This window comes from Hyalella azteca, unplaced genomic scaffold, assembly GCF_000764305.2.
Source record: "Hyalella azteca isolate HAZT.00-mixed unplaced genomic scaffold, Hazt_2.0.2 contig10876, whole genome shotgun sequence".
Lineage (NCBI taxonomy): Eukaryota > Metazoa > Arthropoda > Malacostraca > Amphipoda > Hyalellidae > Hyalella > Hyalella azteca.
Window position 1 is genome coordinate 241,921 of NW_025940895.1, and position 18,512 is coordinate 260,432.

The window sequence follows — 18,512 nt, forward strand, 5'->3', positions numbered from 1 at the left end:
TGAAGTTATCTACAAGGGAGAAAATTTAAATAGACTTTTGCCTGTTTTTCCTTGTAATTTTCTTGTGAACATGAGTAAAAAGTTGGTGGAATTTCAGCCAGATTTCCAGGATGCCAATTTACTTGTAAAAACAAATGAATTAGAAACTGTCGGGCCTGATAAGCTTGATGGTACCGAAGAAAACTTATTCGTGGCTAGAAACAGTAATCTCATTCCCAAAAATCGAAGCACAAAATTAGCCTCCACGTTTTTGCATAATTCTGAGCATTTGCGTTCAGATGGAAAAAGTTTTATTAAAAATCCTAGTAATGCTCCGTTGCCCAGAAGGCAGGAGGATAAATATAAGTTTCAGGACTTTCTAGCTGAAAATCGCCATCATCAAATTGCGAAGAACTTTAGCGATTCATATAAAGTTTCCTTGGACGACAGTGTGAAAGTATATTTATCCCAAGACGGTGACATTCAGCATGCTGATCTCGACTACCAACAGGATAATCCCATCACGAGAGGAGATCAGGAGGTTCCGCACCTTCCCCACACTCGGAATCAAAACATTCCTTTGACATACAGCCACTTAAAAACCGAATCTAATGCGCAATTGAGTTCGTACAACACTCAGATGAACGTACAACAAACTGACGCAAACGTCCAATCTAACATACAACACAGGGCGGATGAAACATTCGTGAACCCTCAGTCAAGTTTGCACAAAGTTCCATCACTGCCCACGCTAAGTAATGCCAGCTACGCACCGTCCACGGCTTACCAACGAAAGCTTTTAAAAAGTGACAAGAGGCGACGCATCGTCAAGACAGGCGAGCTTCACCTGCACAGAGTGCAGCTCTCTGACTCTGCGCTGTACAGATGCCGTGTCGACATGAAGGCCAGCCCGACGAGGAATGCTCAAGTTATGCTGCATGTCATCGGTGAGCTGATTTAAGAGTATTCACTGTCCACAATAGGTGGATTAAACCTAATGGTCTTTTTTAAGACCATTAGAAGACTAAGACTAAGACCATTATATTCTAGTGTTTCTGCAAGTCATTGTTGAATATTTCTTCGAGTAATTGGTGACCTCTAAATGGTGATTAATGCTCAAGTTATGCTGCATGTCATCGGTGAGCTGTTTTTAGAGTTTTCAGTGACCACAATAGGGGGTTAAACATAATGGTCTTCCTTCGGATCAATATTATTGTGAGTCTGCACTTCATTGTTGAATATTTCTTCGGGTATTTGGTGACCTCTAAATGGTGATTAATGTTCAAGTTATGCTGCATGTAATCAGTGAGCTGATTTAAGAGTTTTCACTGACCACAATAGGGGGATTAAACCTAATGGTCTGCATCAGGATCAATATTATAGTGATTCTGCATGTCATTGGTGAGTATTTCTTTGAATATTTGTTTACCCCTATATGACGAGTTAATAACCTAACCTAACCTAACCTATTTGTCTGCTACAGGATCAATATTTAGGTGAGTCTGCACGTCTTTGGTGAGTGGTTCTTTGAGGATTTACTTCCACCGAAATTGAGATAATTGAAAATGTCATCCTTATAATTAACATTTTGTGATCCTGCGCGTCATTTTTTGACGTTGCAACGAAAAGTTCTAAATTTCTAAAAGGTATTTGAGACGAATAATTTTTCTGGAGGCAGTGAGCTTCCACCTTATATTAACTTTAAGAAAAACGTTTTAAATTCAACTCAATGTCAATGTGATAGTCATTATATTGACGAATAAGTTGAGTTGCTGCTCCTAGTCGATAATTGAGCACGGGTTGAAAAGAGTCTACATTTGCTGTCGGCCTATTCAATTCATTTTAAAAAACAGAATACCAGCTTCGAATAATTTTATAGAGTTGGATGAACCTCATTGAATCCATGCAAAAGATTTTCGTCAGCAATGATAGTTACGATGCGTTAATGTGCGAAAAAATTACTGTATAAAAGTAAATAAATTGGATGTAACGGGAGAAAAAAAAAAACAATTTCTAGATTTTGCTGCGAATCGATTGAACGTTTATGCAGAATTTGGTTATTATCAATAAATGAGAGAAAATCACAGGTTAAATTGACAATTTTTGTTTTGAATTATTGTTAGCTAAAGCCATTAAATTCATTATAGAGAGCGATATAAGTATTTCTTTGAATATTTGTTTACCCCTATATGACGAGTTAATAACCTAACCTAACCTAACCTATTTGTCTGCTACAGGATCAATATTTAGGTGAGTCTGCACGTCTTTGGTGAGTGGTTCTTTGAGGATTTACTTCCACCGAAATTGAGATAATTGAAAATGTCATCCTTATAATTAACATTTTGTGATCCTGCGCGTCATTTTTTGACGTTGCAACGAAAAGTTCTAAATTTCTAAAAGGTATTTGAGACGAATAATTTTTCTGGAGGCAGTGAGCTTCCACCTTATATTAACTTTAAGAAAAACGTTTTAAATTCAACTCAATGTCAATGTGATAGTCATTATATTGACGAATAAGTTGAGTTGCTGCTCCTAGTCGATAATTGAGCACGGGTTGAAAAGAGTCTACATTTGCTGTCGGCCTATTCAATTCATTTTAAAAAACAGAATACCAGCTTCGAATAATTTTATAGAGTTGGATGAACCTCATTGAATCCATGCAAAAGATTTTCGTCAGCAATGATAGTTACGATGCGTTAATGTGCGAAAAAATTACTGTATAAAAGTAAATAAATTGGATGTAACGGGAGAAAAAAAAACAATTTCTAGATTTTGCTGCGAATCGATTGAACGTTTATGCAGAATTTGGTTATTATCAATAAATGAGAGAAAATCACAGGTTAAATTGACAATTTTTGTTTTGAATTATTGTTAGCTAAAGCCATTAAATTCATTATAGAGAGCGATATGTTGATAGATAGATTGATATTGATAGATTGATACTCGATAGATATTGAGGACGAGTCAACATCTGATAGACACGTGATGGATCACGCGATCAAGACCTCAGTAGTGGGCGGAAGCGAAGCCTATAAAAGGTCTAGCGTCGGTAGAGTTCTCCGACCTTACGGTCGATGCCGTAGCTTATAACTCTGCATCTTAACTCTGTATTACCACCCCGGACACTGGCATAATCAGGAAAAATGTAACTCAGTACTCACTGCAGTGAGTGACAGAGAGCGCATTTTCTCTTCGACGAAAACTTGAGGTCACGGACGGACGGACGGACAGACAGACAGACGGACATGGCGAGCACAATAGTGCATTTTTTCCATAAATGAGAAAATGCGCTAAAAAATAATGACTTTCATCATGAAAAGTTTGTAAGCAAGAATTTTAATTTTGTACTTACCGTGACAGAATAAAACAAGAGACTGATGAGATAAAATTTTATTTTGTTTTAATTTTAATGTAATCTATTCGCGCTCATTTGGAAATTAAGGAAACCAATAGATTTCAATTGAAAAGTAAAGTAGTTCATTCGGCTTGATTTTAATGTTCATATTTTGTTGGTTTAATTTTTAACTTTGAATGAATTTAATTCGTTAATTTCATTAGCTTTGATTATTCGTAATTGGCGAAGCTTTTCCTGCGGTTATATGATTTTTTTGGTCATTACAACAAGTGCGTTAAACTGCTACTCGACATCCTACTATATTTTTAACTATAGGACCACATTTTGTGTGACATGTTATCACAAACTAATGTCTTATCCAACTTTGGTTCTCCCTTTAAGCCAAAATGTTTGTTTCAGCTAAATTTTCACTACCGATTATGTACTCGATCAATGCTTCTTCCATGCTTTAAAAAAAAGTAATAGACGAACGGCAAATAATAATTACCCATAAAAATTTTGCATTCAATTTAGTCAGAAAGACTAAATTTGATCTGCTAAAATTTGATATCAGAATTTTGATGGACTAATTGGAACATTGTTTACGTTGTTGAGAAGAAAAAATTTTGAATTGATTGCCCTCTTTAAAGATTTTCGTATTTTTTTCGTTTTTTCATCTGTTATGTAATTTAGAAATCGGGTCATTTGTATCATTTATACTTTTTGACCGTTTTTAACATTTTTGAATTGGTTATTTAATTAGCTTAAAATAGCACATTTCCTTTTTCTCTCATTTCACTCATTTTCGTCGGATTCATCTATAATCTTGAGTTTTAATTGCACAATCAGAGAACAAATAGTTGACTTAAATTCCAGTCAATGCGTTAATTTAATGTTGGAAGGTAGTTATAGCATGAAAAGTGTCTGCATTAAAGTTAATTTATTGCGTGAACAGAAATCCTTGTTATTTTCATGCTAGTCTCATTTCGATCGTAAACAATTGAAAACTCGGTTGCTGGGGCCAAGCGTTGTTTTGAGAGCATCAGCTGGGCTATTGCGGGGCTTCGAGTTTAATTTAATAAGACATCGAATTTCTTGGAGCTCCCAAATAAAGGGGCTTGACCAAAATAAAGGAGACTGACCTTCATTTGGTCAAGCTCCTGAAATTTCAATTTACTTCAGTAACCAAGTTAAGGCTGAATGAAATTTTGATAACGTGAAACTAAGGCTTGACAGGGTAACCGAAAATTTTTGCATGTTCGAGCTGTTAATACTACAAAGTTCTAAAGATCTCAAATTGATGCGCCCAAATTGAGCTTTATATTTTATTTATTGTATTGTACTTAAATGTGCTCCAATTGAGCTTTAAATAACGAATAACACTGAATTTAAATGATCGGAATGAGCGCATTTTACTCTGCGTTTGAGTAAATGAATTAAAATATTATCATTTATATAATCGAATTGATGCAGGAGTAATTTCGATAAGAAAATGAATGACCAGTGAGCGTTGAATACAATACGTATTGATATAAAATGAAAGTGTCTTCCCAACCCTACAAAATTTATATGTCACTTGGTTTATCCAGTTGACATGTCAAGTACATCTGGGTAATGGACATAACGTAGTTTTGGACGGACACTCCTGCTGTCATCCGCTCACATGAAGCTTTTGTCTAATCCTTTGTTCTGCCGGTCATTAATCGTCAGCCTATTTTATTAACGTACATTCAAGCAGGCCACGTTTTTAACCGCGGGTTTACGGATTCATATTACCGCCATCTCCGACGGTGTGACCTGACTGATCTGATGACGGTGCCATTTAATTAAACTGATGACGGTGCGTGATCTGATTAATTCTCCAGTTGCCCAGCAAAGTAGATTGATGGCGGCCTTTGAAGCGCCGCTGTTCAATATTGATTCGACCAATTGACAGCTTCCTCCCACCCGAACTCGAAGGAATCATCTGGCTTTAATTTGTAGGTTCGGTGCATTAGTTCCTGAGGTGGCAACCTCGACGTGGACTGAAAGACTCGAACTTTATTGATAGGATATTTGCCATTTAGTTAAAATAATATTATATTCCGGAACTCGTTAACGCTTCGTTATATGAACTTTCTGTGCTTTGAAAGAGGGAGAATAGCATGAATAGGTTTTTTTATTGCTATCTATCGTTATATAATGAATGTTCAAAAACTTGTCTGAAATGCTATCGAATAGTTTTTTTTCAAAATTGCAGTGCATAACTTAGACTTGGATTAAATTTCGATGAATGCACAACACCTTCAAATTGAAACATGTTTTCGAATTTTAAATCCTTCGCAAAATGTGGTGATGCCGAAGACTGTTCGACCAGTGAGAGATAAGATATGAATACGAGAATAACAGTCCAATTTAATTTTTACTTCTGTTGCCTGTCATTTGACTTCTTGCTTCACCTGACCTCCCAATTAACATGAGCCGATATCGGAACTCTGAAATACCTGCTTTTTTAAGGCACGGTTTGATGCATTTTTTGAGGCATTTCAATTCTAAGACTCTGAATAAATCTTTGATTCATTGCCATTTGATGACGAATAATTTCAGTGACACACGAGCCGGTGTTCCTTCGCGTCATCGCTAAGTGGGATCAGTGTTTAGTAGTTTCATGCACATCAGAATTAATATACAATTCGCGCTAAACATGCTCTGAAGTCATAGTTGGGTTAAATTTTGATGACTTTTAATGCAGCGTCATTTCCTTTCATTGCCTGCAATGCGTATAATTAAATCTGTAAGGCGGGGGGGTTTACAGTTATTGCAATAATTGTCTCGCTACTAGAATATCAGTTGATTTTTCCGATAGAAACGTCAGGTGCTGATTGAATGCTGCTCTAGTCTCAAGTAAAAAAAAATTCTTCTGATAAAGCTCATGAACTGTCGAACAATTAAAAATTCTATCATGGAAAGATTGGTACGATCGAAATTACTTTGATAGTCGCAAGTTGATTGTAGAGCAGTCATTCATATCTTCGTTTTACACAATTGTTTTTTAAATCATCCAAATGAAAGGCATATCAGCGTTGGAAGATGAAAGGCATCGAGATATAATTACTATTTTTACGTTAAATAATGTATCTGAGTTGGAAATTATAAACATGATCGAATTAAATACGATGGTAGATTAGTTGCACAGTAAATGCTGTTTAATTGATTGATCTGTTGTCTCAAACGGCGATTAAAATGCTTCCCGCCGACCAAGTTTTAATTAAATCCCATTACTGATCATTCAGCCTTCTAATAAGGCATTCATATATGCATGAAAGTACTAATTTAAGGAAAGGATGCAATTCGCAAGTCATAAGTTAATCACGTTGAAAATGGAACAAATGTTGTTAAACATTTAAAAATTAGTATTAATTAGTGTGTCCATGTACGAAATGAAGTCTCAATTTTTGAACCATTAGTTAATGAGTTAGTCCTCCTGGATTATAAAATAGGAACCCAATCCATCAATTTTGAGAGTCGATGGTAAGTTCGATTTAACCGATTGGTTTATTGAACCGACCATTTAACCAATTGAAGAGGTAAACCATCACAGTGAGATAGGGTATCTGGCAGGTCTTGCACAACTGAACATCTTCTCGCAAGTTGTCGTCGCATCTCTCAACTTGAGGCACTGCCAAGTTTGCCAGCGGCTGCTATATAGGCGGTCTGTGTTGTTAACGTCGTGCTTATGCTTGAATAGAGACGAGCTGAGGTCATGTTCGTTCGAGCACTTGCTGGTTTTAGTGTTCCTATACAACGCAAGTTTGGTGGCAGCTCATAAGACCGGTGATAGTAATTGATGTCATTCGTTAACAGGAAAAACAAAGGTGGAGAAGTTGTGTGGGTCAAAGCATCGAGTCAATAAAGAATTTGAATCATCGAAAAAAAATTAATGCAGCTGGTCGTAAAAATTAATGGCTGGTGTAGTAGATCGATGATTTTAAGTGAAGAAATATACTTAGGGGGGATGGTTTTAGCTTTAATCGACTATGCTGGAATGCACTCTTTCATTATCACATCGACTAAAACATTTCATATGTATCGATGATGAAAGTAACAAATGTACTAAAATGAGGCTCGGCCGGTTAAAAATTTGTGGAGACACCTGAATTAAAAGTCAAAATTCAGCCATTCTGTCTAGAACTTCTCACTTAGAACTACGAAAAAAATGATACTTTTCAGCAACAATAGTAACTTGGAATATCCAGTTACAGTATGTAGACTGATAACTAAAATACTGTAATATTGCACAACAGATTAGTGGTGAGTTTTCTAATTTTTTTTACTGCATTGTCTATGTTGATTTAATTGACAGTTTATCAATTAAGCGCAATAATCGCGTTTGCAATTATTGAAAAATAATCATTACAGTATAACCATAACGATCATTTTCTCTAGGCATTAATATAAAGGATTTTTAGTAAGATAAGTGCCTAAAATTTAATCTAAAATTGTTACTTTTTAATCACCATCAAAACGAAAAATTGTTCTGAAGAAACAGAGCTTGTCTGTTCTGAAATGTCGATCTGAGATGTGACACGCTCTGAAACCAATCAATCAGATGAGAGCGATATATTTGTTAAATAAGTTTAATGTGAAATTTTTTATGAAATATTTAATGCAAAATCATTGACTATCGTGTTTATTTAAGCATAAAAAATTCTGAATGAATGACTTAAGTGCGGTATACCGCAAATTCACCAGGAGCTAAATAAGATTTCCTGCTAGAGTTAAATTATTTAGGTCATTCATTCATGTTTCATTCAGGTTTTCATGTTCACACTTCTACAATTCAAGTCTTCGGACACTCATACTTTTTTTCTGTTGTGCCTAATATAACAGTATCATGGGCAAATTTTTATAGCTTGAGAATTTGAATCAAGCGATTGGGGCCGTCTATTCCCTGTTCCTGCATGTAATGTACGCGCGAAAATAATTACGCGTTTTCATTTCGGCGCTAGAAATATCTCTAATTTCATCGTAGGTCGTTCCTACGAACGCAATTATTTCGCTCATCAGGATTTATAGATCAGATATCGACATCCAATCTATTAAAAAATTAGTAATGGATTAATGATGGTAGATGAACGATCCTGGAACAGCTGACGCTCATAATAGATTTAGAACCTTCAATATCGCCATCCCTTACTGTCTTTGCGCAATTACAAAATTGTTGCCGATTCACTCATTTGTTCGTAGATCTACTGCGAGTATTAATATTGGGAATTTCCAGACACAATTTGTTAGTATATGGCGTTAATCATAGATGCATATTCTGAAGCCATATCGGTACGAAATTAGTAGAATTTTTCTTCAGTCCATGGGTAGCCCAATGAAACAAATGTAATGGTTAAGACACCGTTTCTTCCGCGTAATTTCCTGCTAATGTACTTGAGTTACGCCTTCATTATTCTCCACTACCAGCAAATAATAGAAATTATTCGTAATTTCCACTCAAGTTAAAAGACTGGGAAGCAAGTGGCAGTTGCACAATCTTGGACGTTAATCGCCCTGTTTCTGGACCCGAAATGTGGCGGCCACGGCTGCTTCGTGACTGTGATTGTAGCTTTCGCTGTCATGATGAACTCCAGCGATTCAAGTCACGCGAACTGTGGGACTTCCAGGATTGCTTCTCTTGTCGATAAAATAATCCATTGGCTACATTTGCAATGCCTATAATACACTGCATTTACACAACAATAGTTCGCATTTTGACACAATAGCAGTCATGCAGAATTCAGACATTAATAAAATTATGATATTTCTATGGAATTTTAGTACATTTCTGAAAAATTCAATGTAATTTCCGAAAATTAAACGATTAGTGATTTGTGATCGAACACATACATGCTATTTTTTATTCGCTAATCTAATAATAATTTCTTATGCTATCTATTTACTATAAAAATTCCGAGCTCGAATACTGGGTGTTGATTTTCTAAATATAGCACAGTCTAATTAATGCGGTTAAATTTGTATTAAATTTGACGTGTTTAAATGTACTTTCCAATCATATAGTTGTTTATCTCTTCTCGTGAACAATTTCCCTGTAAACTGCACTGGTAAATGGGATTATTAAATGTACAGTAAACCAATCAACATAGCAACTCATATTATAGCAAACATATGCAAATACTGCCGTGAGACGATCTTGTACGCGAGTTTGTATGTTTTTATTGTCTTAGACTACAAAAGATTGTAGTGTAAGAATTCAAAGTTTATTACGTATTTTTTGTAAATTGGTTTTTTGGGATAAAGTTGAAAGGTGATTAATTAATAAACCTTTTTCACTCACATTTTCAACCCTGGTTGTACGAGATGCCGGGTTATATTTAGAAAGTTATTTAATCGCTTAATCAATGCCTCTATTATGACGTACATATATAGATAAATTTAGAAACGATCCATAACGACATTTCTTTTATATATCAGAGTGACACATTTTAAATTGCTGCATCGCTGCTTTCTAATATCAGTGTTTTTTTTTTTTTTATTTTCCAAAATCAAGGTTTAATCGACTAATACGTGCTATTATAGAGAATAAAATCAGCTAAAATTTTTTTTTGTAATCCCAATACTGTCATGTCACGTCGTTACATCGATGAATATAGAACATTTTAATACTTCCATATGCTTCTATCGACAAACACTGACCTATTCTACCAAATTTTTTGCGGTTCTTGTTTTCACAGCAACGACCAGAATTTTACAATTGATTGAAGTACAGGTTTGCCGTTGCGGGTCCATGCGTCATTTTGTCGACGAATAAGTCTCCGCGGCAATATTTTTCCCGCAATAAATCTTCAGCGTTGGAAAGAGCCACATTTCCCAATTTTTTGCCAATTGAATGCCGCCATCAATCACGGACGGTCTACAAAAGCGATCACGGCTGTCGATCGTCGTGCGCGCTTCGTCAGGTACGACGCTTCCTGCCAACATAAATGGCTGCGGTGATCCCAATGAATAAATTGTAAATGTGTGCGTGAATGCGTCAAATTTAAAACAATGTCTATAAATTATAAATGCTAGCACAAGCGCTTGAATGATCCCAATTCCCAACGAATTATTTCCTGTACATGGAAGTTAATGCAACTGGAAAACTCAACAAAAAATCGGGTTTTTCATGTCGTCACCATTCATCAGAAAAAAACATTGACTCGATTGGTTAACAGTCAGATTGAGTGACAAATTGTTTCCGCTATGTACTATTAATACGATGAGCATCCGATTGACTTTTGAATATTATTTTTTATAAATCTTACATCATGATACAGCTTCATTAAATTTTTAGTGATATTGCTTACGTTCGCCCTTTCAAGTACTTTAAAAATAGGTAAATAATATATTGATATAATAAGCCGAGTGCTCGCTTTACCGAATTAATGACAATTAAGCAGTCCCTGGGGAATATGTTTCTCCTGCTTATTTTAAAACATCGATGATTCATCTCTGTATCCTCGCTAATTAGAATGCCGGTTTGCTTCGCCATTTATCGAATAATGAGAATTAATTGCCACGGAAGGAAAATTTTGTTGCTCTGTTACTTCAAATGAACGTAGAGCCGCCATGTCGAGTTTCCAACGCAATTTCAATAGTTCTAATTAACAATGAACAAAAAGTTTGGAATTCACATTACTTAAATGATTGTTACTGAAGCTGTCGAAATTTGATACAATTGTAACATCTAAAAACATTAAACTCAATCTGCTATTAAATTTTTGTTGAAGTTAAGTTAAAAAATAAAATTTCACGTTTTTTACGTGCGACTGCATTACTTTTACATGTAAAATATTTGAAATAAGCTCCATTATTCATAGCCTCTTAAATAACACATGCCCTGGAACCAAAAGTTTCTAATTTTGTTCAAAGCGAAGCCTATCAGACAAATTTAACGAAAAAAGCTACATTTTTTCTGTGCTTTTGAAGAATAATATTGTCCGAATTTTAATCAATGGCAATCACTAATTATTATCAAACAGTTAATGGTGAAGATATTAGTTTAAATAGCACATTAGAGGAGAAGAATGGCTATCATTGTTCAGTCCTAAAATATTGAACTGAAAGCCAAGATGTAGGCTGCAAATGAAGCCCATGTTCCCAAGACCGCAATTTAGCGCAAACTTTGCCTGTTCTTCCTGGTCGCCAGTATTTCACTGCGTGTTTTACCGCCATGCAACTCGTCATTTTTGGCCCTGATTTCAAACAAGGTTTCCTTCCTGGCAAGAAATCCGTGACTTTTTCCGTTTGGCGCAGGCCATTTTGGAGAATTTTTCACAGGGGTACAGCACGAACATTATCACGAATCCATTAGTCGGTGCCATAAATTCATTTTACGACCCCTAGATAATTTCTCTTAATGTTCGGATGCTGCAAGCCGTGCAGCATAAGAGATTGTCGGTGCGTGTTCATCGGCTTCGATAAATTGCATTTATCGAAGTTCTTTCCGAAATTATTGTATTTGAAGTCAATGATTTCGGAACTGGATTCGTTGGATCTTGCGTTTGTCTTGTAGGTCTAATCAGTGGAATGTTCATGTCTGTTGCTTGATATTTCATGAAAAAATTTAATTTTTCCGGAAAAAATTTTTGACAGTCCAGTATTTTGCACTGACGTCACTAATGTTCAATTTTGACTGTAAACATAGCTCGTAGATGACTATAACACTTCAGTGCTAACTAACCTCAAGTGACGACTATCCTGAAATACCTAGCCCCCTCCAGTGTGACTAACCTCCTTGAGGTGACTAACATTTAAAAGTGAGTTACCACTAGAGCTGTAGGTAGAGAGTGTGTTAACCCTCAGAGATGACTCACCAAGAAAGGCACCAACGAAATTTAAATAATATTTTCATTTTCAGCTCTGTAGTCATATCTGCCGCACATTTTAAGTCCCCACTTAAAGAAAAAACTCTCCTCGCTGCCGTGATGCAAAGTCTTTGGCTTTCTGGAGACTTTGAGATGCCTCCACCCGTTACTAAAATATTGCCGTTCCAAAAATTCTCCTCGAATTTTTTATCATCTCGATGGAATTGCACTGGAGTGAGGCGAGGTAATCCAGGGACATTCGTGGGATCTAAGAAGTCTAATCATCCGTATCATCCCGAAATTTTTTATGCGGAATACGTAAGAAGCTGTTCTTTGTGAGGCGAAAAACCCGCGCGTGACGTTCAAATCCATGTAAATATTTTTTAAATCCATGAGTCGCAATAACAGTGGTATCTACTCTTCTTGCAACCATGTCTTCTAGAACCTTCCAACTCTTGCAGAGTAACCTGCAATGTTAGAGTGAGGTGAAAACAATTAAGGAGTCAAAATTAGCTCTCTTTTTAGCGCATTTTCTCATCTATGGAAAAAGGTGCTATTGTGCTCGTCATGTCCATCTGTACGTCTGTCTGTCCGTCCGTGATTTCACTTTTTCGTCGACGAGAAAATGCGCTCTTTAGTGTCACTCAATGCTAAGTACTGAGTTATATTTTTTGGAAATTGAACGGGAGTGATTAGAATTAATCACTCAGTACTTACAACTTCTCTATGACAAAAACTTCGAAAACTTATTCACCGGTGTGAAATTGTTTCTTGGATGTATATAAATATTTTTTGTAGATACCTCAATTGACGAAACGAATACATTCACATATGAACTTTGCTCTCTATGTAAAAACCAGCGCGTGACGTTCAAGTCGAAGTAAATATTTTTTTAAATGCATGAGTCACGATAAGAGTGGCATCTACTTTTCTTGCAACCATGTTTTTTAGATTTTTCTAAAACCTTCCAAACTCTTGCAAAGTAACCTACAATGTTAGAGTAAGGTGAAAACAATTAAGGAGTCAAAATTAGCTCTCTTTTTAGCGCATTTTCTCATTCATGGAAAAAAAGGCGCTATTGTGCTCGTCATGTCCGTCTGTACGTCTGTCTGTCCGTCCATGACTTCACTTTTTCGTCGACGAGAAAATGCGCTCTCTAGTGTCACTCACTGCTAGGCACTGAGTTATATTTTTTGGAAATTGAACGGGAGTGATTACAATTAATCACTCAATACTTACAACTTCTTAATGACAAAAACTTCGAAAACTTAATCACTAGTGTGAAATTGTTTCTTGGATGTATATAAATATTTTTTGTAGATACCTCAATTGACGAAACGAATACATTCACATATGAACTTTGCTCTCTATGTTTGTCTCTCAATGTGGGTTTTGTTTTACATTACATAAGCATACTTCGCTTCATGCATTGCGTTAAAATTGCTAAGTTATAATAAGCTGGATATGTTTCTTTCCATAAAATTTATAGTATTTTATGGATAAGTTTTAGTTTTCTAACTTCTGTCCCTGTTTTTTTTATTGCCAGACCCGCCTAAAGGGGTGACTCTGACAACGGGGGGCGTGAGTGTCGGCAGCGTCATAACGCGACAACGTGACCGCGACCTGACCATTACCTGCACCGTTACTGGAGGTGAGAATTGTTCATACCGAAAATATTCTAAGAAATTATGCCAATATATTCAATTCAATAATATTCATTTAATTATTCAATTAAACAAATTTATTTATTTATTTCAATTAATTATTAATAATTAATTGAAAATATTCAATTAATTATTATTATGAATACAAATATTTATTATTAGCTAATATACAATGGAATATGAATGAAAATTTAGTGCAAATGGTTTTAAAGAATTGACGTCAAATGTTTGCTCAAATCGAAAGTTTACATTAAAAAAATAAAAGCAAAGAATAGTCCACATAAATTCATATCTTTATAGAAAACGTTTCGGATTCCAGCTCCATCGTCATTTCGTAGAATTTAGAATTTATAAAGAAAGGTTTTAAACCAAATGGTTTTATAAAACCAAATTGATTTATAAAACCAAATGGTTTTATGTTATTTTTTATAATAGAAACAACAACATTTTCATTATTAAAACAAACGCAGATTTTGGATTGCGCATGAAGGTGCATACAGAAAAATATTTTTCAGTAATATCGCTCCAAAATATTTTTTTTCATTGACAGAAATGCAGATTTATTAAAAATTTCTATCAGTCAGAAAACCTTTATTTTCTGAAAGAGGGCTTTATTTGTTATTCCATGTTAAAATAATTTCTTCATTTTTTAAGACTCATTGATGAACGTAAACATAATTGTAAATTAATCAAAGTTAATTTTCATTAATTTTTTTGCGGTATTTTTATTAATTTCCGATATTTTTTGATTTCTTGTTGTGTAGGAGTTCCAGCACCAACGCTGCACTGGGAGGACGAGAACGGATCTATCCTGGAATCACAAACCGAAGTGAGCTCGGCCAACTCACACCCAGCGCCTCTGGATCGCTCCGTAAGGATCCGGAGATCTGACGTCGACTTGGAAACTGTGATTGATGGTGCCTCTGTGCTGCCAATACGCAGCCTGGGCGTTTCTGGAAAACTTGCCCGTAGAACTTCCGATGTTAGTGGCAGTGAATTTGCAAAAGATGCTAAGGCCTCCTCACGAGAAAATTTTGAAGCCTCTTTGGTTACGAGCCAACTTACGCCTGCAGGGGATGGTCCTCAGGAAGCGCTCTCCAAAGAGTTGACCGATAAGGAAAATACCCTTCAAAGTCGGAAATCTTCATTCATAAAACGCAAGAATAGTTCGCTTGACCAAAATTTTGACTTAAATAGTAAAAACGAAGGTCACGTTCAGCAATACTTAGGTAAAGAATTAGTTCCGGGTACAAGTTTTGAGACTGAATCAATGGAAACGAATGACTTTTTGGAAAATCTGGGTTCAAATGCCGAAGAGAGCGAAATTCTGGACGACTCTCTCGGAAGTTTGAGTCCTGAAAGCGAGTTCAGTGAATTTTCTACACCATTGAAAATCAATAGACTAAGCAGACCTGAACGTGGAGAATTTGAAATCGGTAATGGTGTTATATTCAGGGACAATCCCGTAGGTGCAAATTCTGTTGACCATCACAGATGCAAAAAAATCTCAACTGCCAATATTGACTTCCCGCAAGAGGAATCACTGTCTTCAATTGACCTGTTTGAGTCCGTATCTTCTTCCTTCGAGGATCCTGCTGCTATAACCTCTAAATCGAGCGCAAAGCTTAGCTTGAATTACGACGTAAACTCCATTCGTCACAAACGAAGCCCCTTGAGCAAACTGAATCCAATTCGAAATGGCTTTCGGCAGAGCAACTGGAACAACTTAGAAGACACCGATCCTAAATACGGGCGTAAGAAATCTCCAGAAACGATCGTAAGCAGCACTCTGGTATTGAAGAGAGGATCCCAAGCCACTAAACTCAAATGCTCAGCTCTGAACAGTCCTATTTTGGAACCCATAACTGCTGTCGTGGACTTGGAAAACATGAGTGAGTTTGTTGCAGGTCTTCTTTGGGATAAAAATGTATTTATAAAGCGGATTATTCCGATCTAATGAGCCTGAGAGCCAATTGGGAGAGAAATGACTGACTTTGATGGGGATTCGAAGCTCTTTAGTTCCTGTAATGAATTGACAAGCTATTTTATAAGCTTCACGCTTATTGATGAAATGCAATATATGTCAGATCAGATTTTTGCACAACTCTGTTCTAAAATCTTTGAATGCGGGTGAATTATTTTTAAATGTAATATGGTAATTTATTAATAAAAAATAGTTTGTATCCATCGCCATTAGTTCCCGTTTTGGCAGTGTTTGCTAATATTTTAAGTTAATCTTTTTTAAAGTTTTACAGTTTTAAGTTAATCTTTTTCGATGAATGAAGCCGATTAAAGTTAATCAATAAGTCTAATTTATTAATGTTTTACGGGAATACTGTGATAAAAAATGCTTGCATGGAGCATTAACGGATTTTCAACTTAGCTGAATGGTTTCATAATTCTCGCGCTGATTCTAATATATTTCGAAAAATGATTTCACAGATTCCAATTTGTAATAATTATGCAATGTCTCACAAAGAAGCTGGACCTTCGACTGGACGTAAACGTACAGAAACAAAAATATTTACACATTAATTATTCCAACATTTTACCAAATTATCATGATATTTTAGTGTTCTCAATGTCGTACAACTGAGAGTCGTTTGATATTTTACCATTAAATTTCTCAACTTTCTGTGATAATTTCAAGATTATTTGCTCATTTTCATGATCATTTTCCAGGACTTTGTTCTAAATTAAAAAATCTTTACATTCTCTTTCTATACTGAATTCTATAACCATCGGCTCTTGTCCCCCATTAGTTCCGCATTATTTTGCATGGAATATTCGTTTATGTCCGTTCTCGATCGATAATATCTCGATTTTCGATAATATCTCGATTTTCGATAATATTTCGTTCATGCAATATCTCGATACCTTGATTATATTTAATTGTGCGATTATTAAACGAAGAACATATCATTTCGGACTAAATTTAACAAAATCAGATCACAAAATGTTTTCATGTGACCAATTTTTTTGACCATTTGAATACTAATACTCGTAATTATTAATAATAATAATTATTGAATAATTTGAATCGAATAAGTTTTGTATTTTCTTTTCTGATATTTACTCTGGCAGGCTCAGATGATGGACTAAAGGTGCGTATGGGGCCGTTGCCACAGCCCATCATCGGTGGCATGACAAATCCTGCGCGGCATTACTACGGTAATATTTTATTTGCTTGACTATGAAGCGGAGAATTGATTCTTGAATATAAACAATGCCATTAAATATGAAGCGGAGAATTGATTCATGAATATAAACAATGCCATTAAATATGAAGCGGAGAATTGATTCATGAATATAAATAATGCCATTAAATAATTGACTGTGAAGAGTAATCTTTATTGGTGACACGGTAATATTTATTTAATGAAGCGGAGAATGGACTAATGGATTTAATTATTATGAAGCGGAGAATTGATTCATGAATATAAATAATGCCATTAAATATTTGAGTGGAAAGAGTAATCTTTCTTGGTGACTTACAGGCACCAAAATATTTTACAGAGATATTTGCCATGACGAAATGATATGAATGCGAAGTATAAAGTGCGTGCTTCTTTAATAACTACTGAAAATAATAAATCCATCGCAGTGAAATACATGAGGGAAATCGATTATGTGACTGAATTGTAGGCAGTCAACATAAATATGCTAGGCTGGATAATGGGTGTGCATGATATTATACAAAGCAACCTGAAAAAACAGCAATAAATAAATAAATATAGGGAGTGGATCTTATTATAGTATTTTTCCCGAAATTTTCTGTACGTCGGTTTTGATGATTTTAGCTACAATTTATGGATCGAGATTCGCAATAGTTAGAATTGAGAGGAGTTCGGCAATAAATTTCGGTCTTAAACGAAACCTTTTATTAGTAATTTCGAAAAATCATTAGTTTACTTCGAATGTTTTATTCCTGTATTCGTACAATTAGATTGGGCGGGGTTGATGCGTAATGATAAAGTTGATGTTGGGCATACGAAATTCTAACAATTCTGCTTTGTAGCGAAAGCGTTGTGCAAATCTTGTAGGGTAATTTTGTAGAGTCAATTAATATTACCTTAAGCTTTGAAACGTTCAAGAACAAAGAGAAAAATGTAACTGATTGGCCTATTCGATGATGTGAGTGACGATGAGCATTGATCAAAAACTGAGCAAGTAGTCGTATTCGATCCTATTAAGAGCATTGGCAAAATTATTTCTACCAGTTACAAAATCAGAGACACGTGTTTACAATATTTGTTTTTGATTTGAATAAATAGTATTCTAAAAAACTCGAACATTCTGGGGAATTATCATTGACTCCTTATGTTTGAACTATCATAGCATGATGAACGTGATGAACGAAGTTTGCAGGCAAAGATTCAATGAACTTTTAATATTTTAGCTGAATTCAGCGCAATAATTTTCTATTTGATGAATAACGTATTTAAATTGCACCCAACTTTTTGCCGACACCGTAGTAAATTGAAATGACAATTTTGAAATTTTTCTCCTTGGCATTCAAATACGCGAACAGTTTAATTTCATCGTATAAAATGCATCTTCATACAAGAATTGATCAAAACTTTTACAGGTTCGTTATTTCTTCATCTTTATTTGCCTTATAATTGTTGAACAGTTTATTTGTCTCAGAAATAAATGACACAAGTGATCCTGCTGCATTGTTAGTCTAACATTTAACATCTCGAC

The 18,512-nt window shown here is 35.3% G+C and overlaps 1 protein-coding gene across 1 annotated transcript in view; it reads left to right on the forward strand.

The window, feature by feature from the left end:
- Positions 1–18,512, forward strand: part of LOC108674812 — an 83,105-nt gene that overhangs the window by 42,159 nt on the left and 22,434 nt on the right. The window contains exons 5-8 of the mRNA XM_047882609.1: positions 453–926; positions 13,691–13,795; positions 14,573–15,700; positions 16,893–16,979. Of these exons, the coding sequence (XP_047738565.1) occupies positions 453–926; positions 13,691–13,795; positions 14,573–15,700; positions 16,893–16,979 (1,794 nt within the window). The remainder of the gene's footprint in view (positions 1–452; positions 927–13,690; positions 13,796–14,572; positions 15,701–16,892; positions 16,980–18,512) is intronic.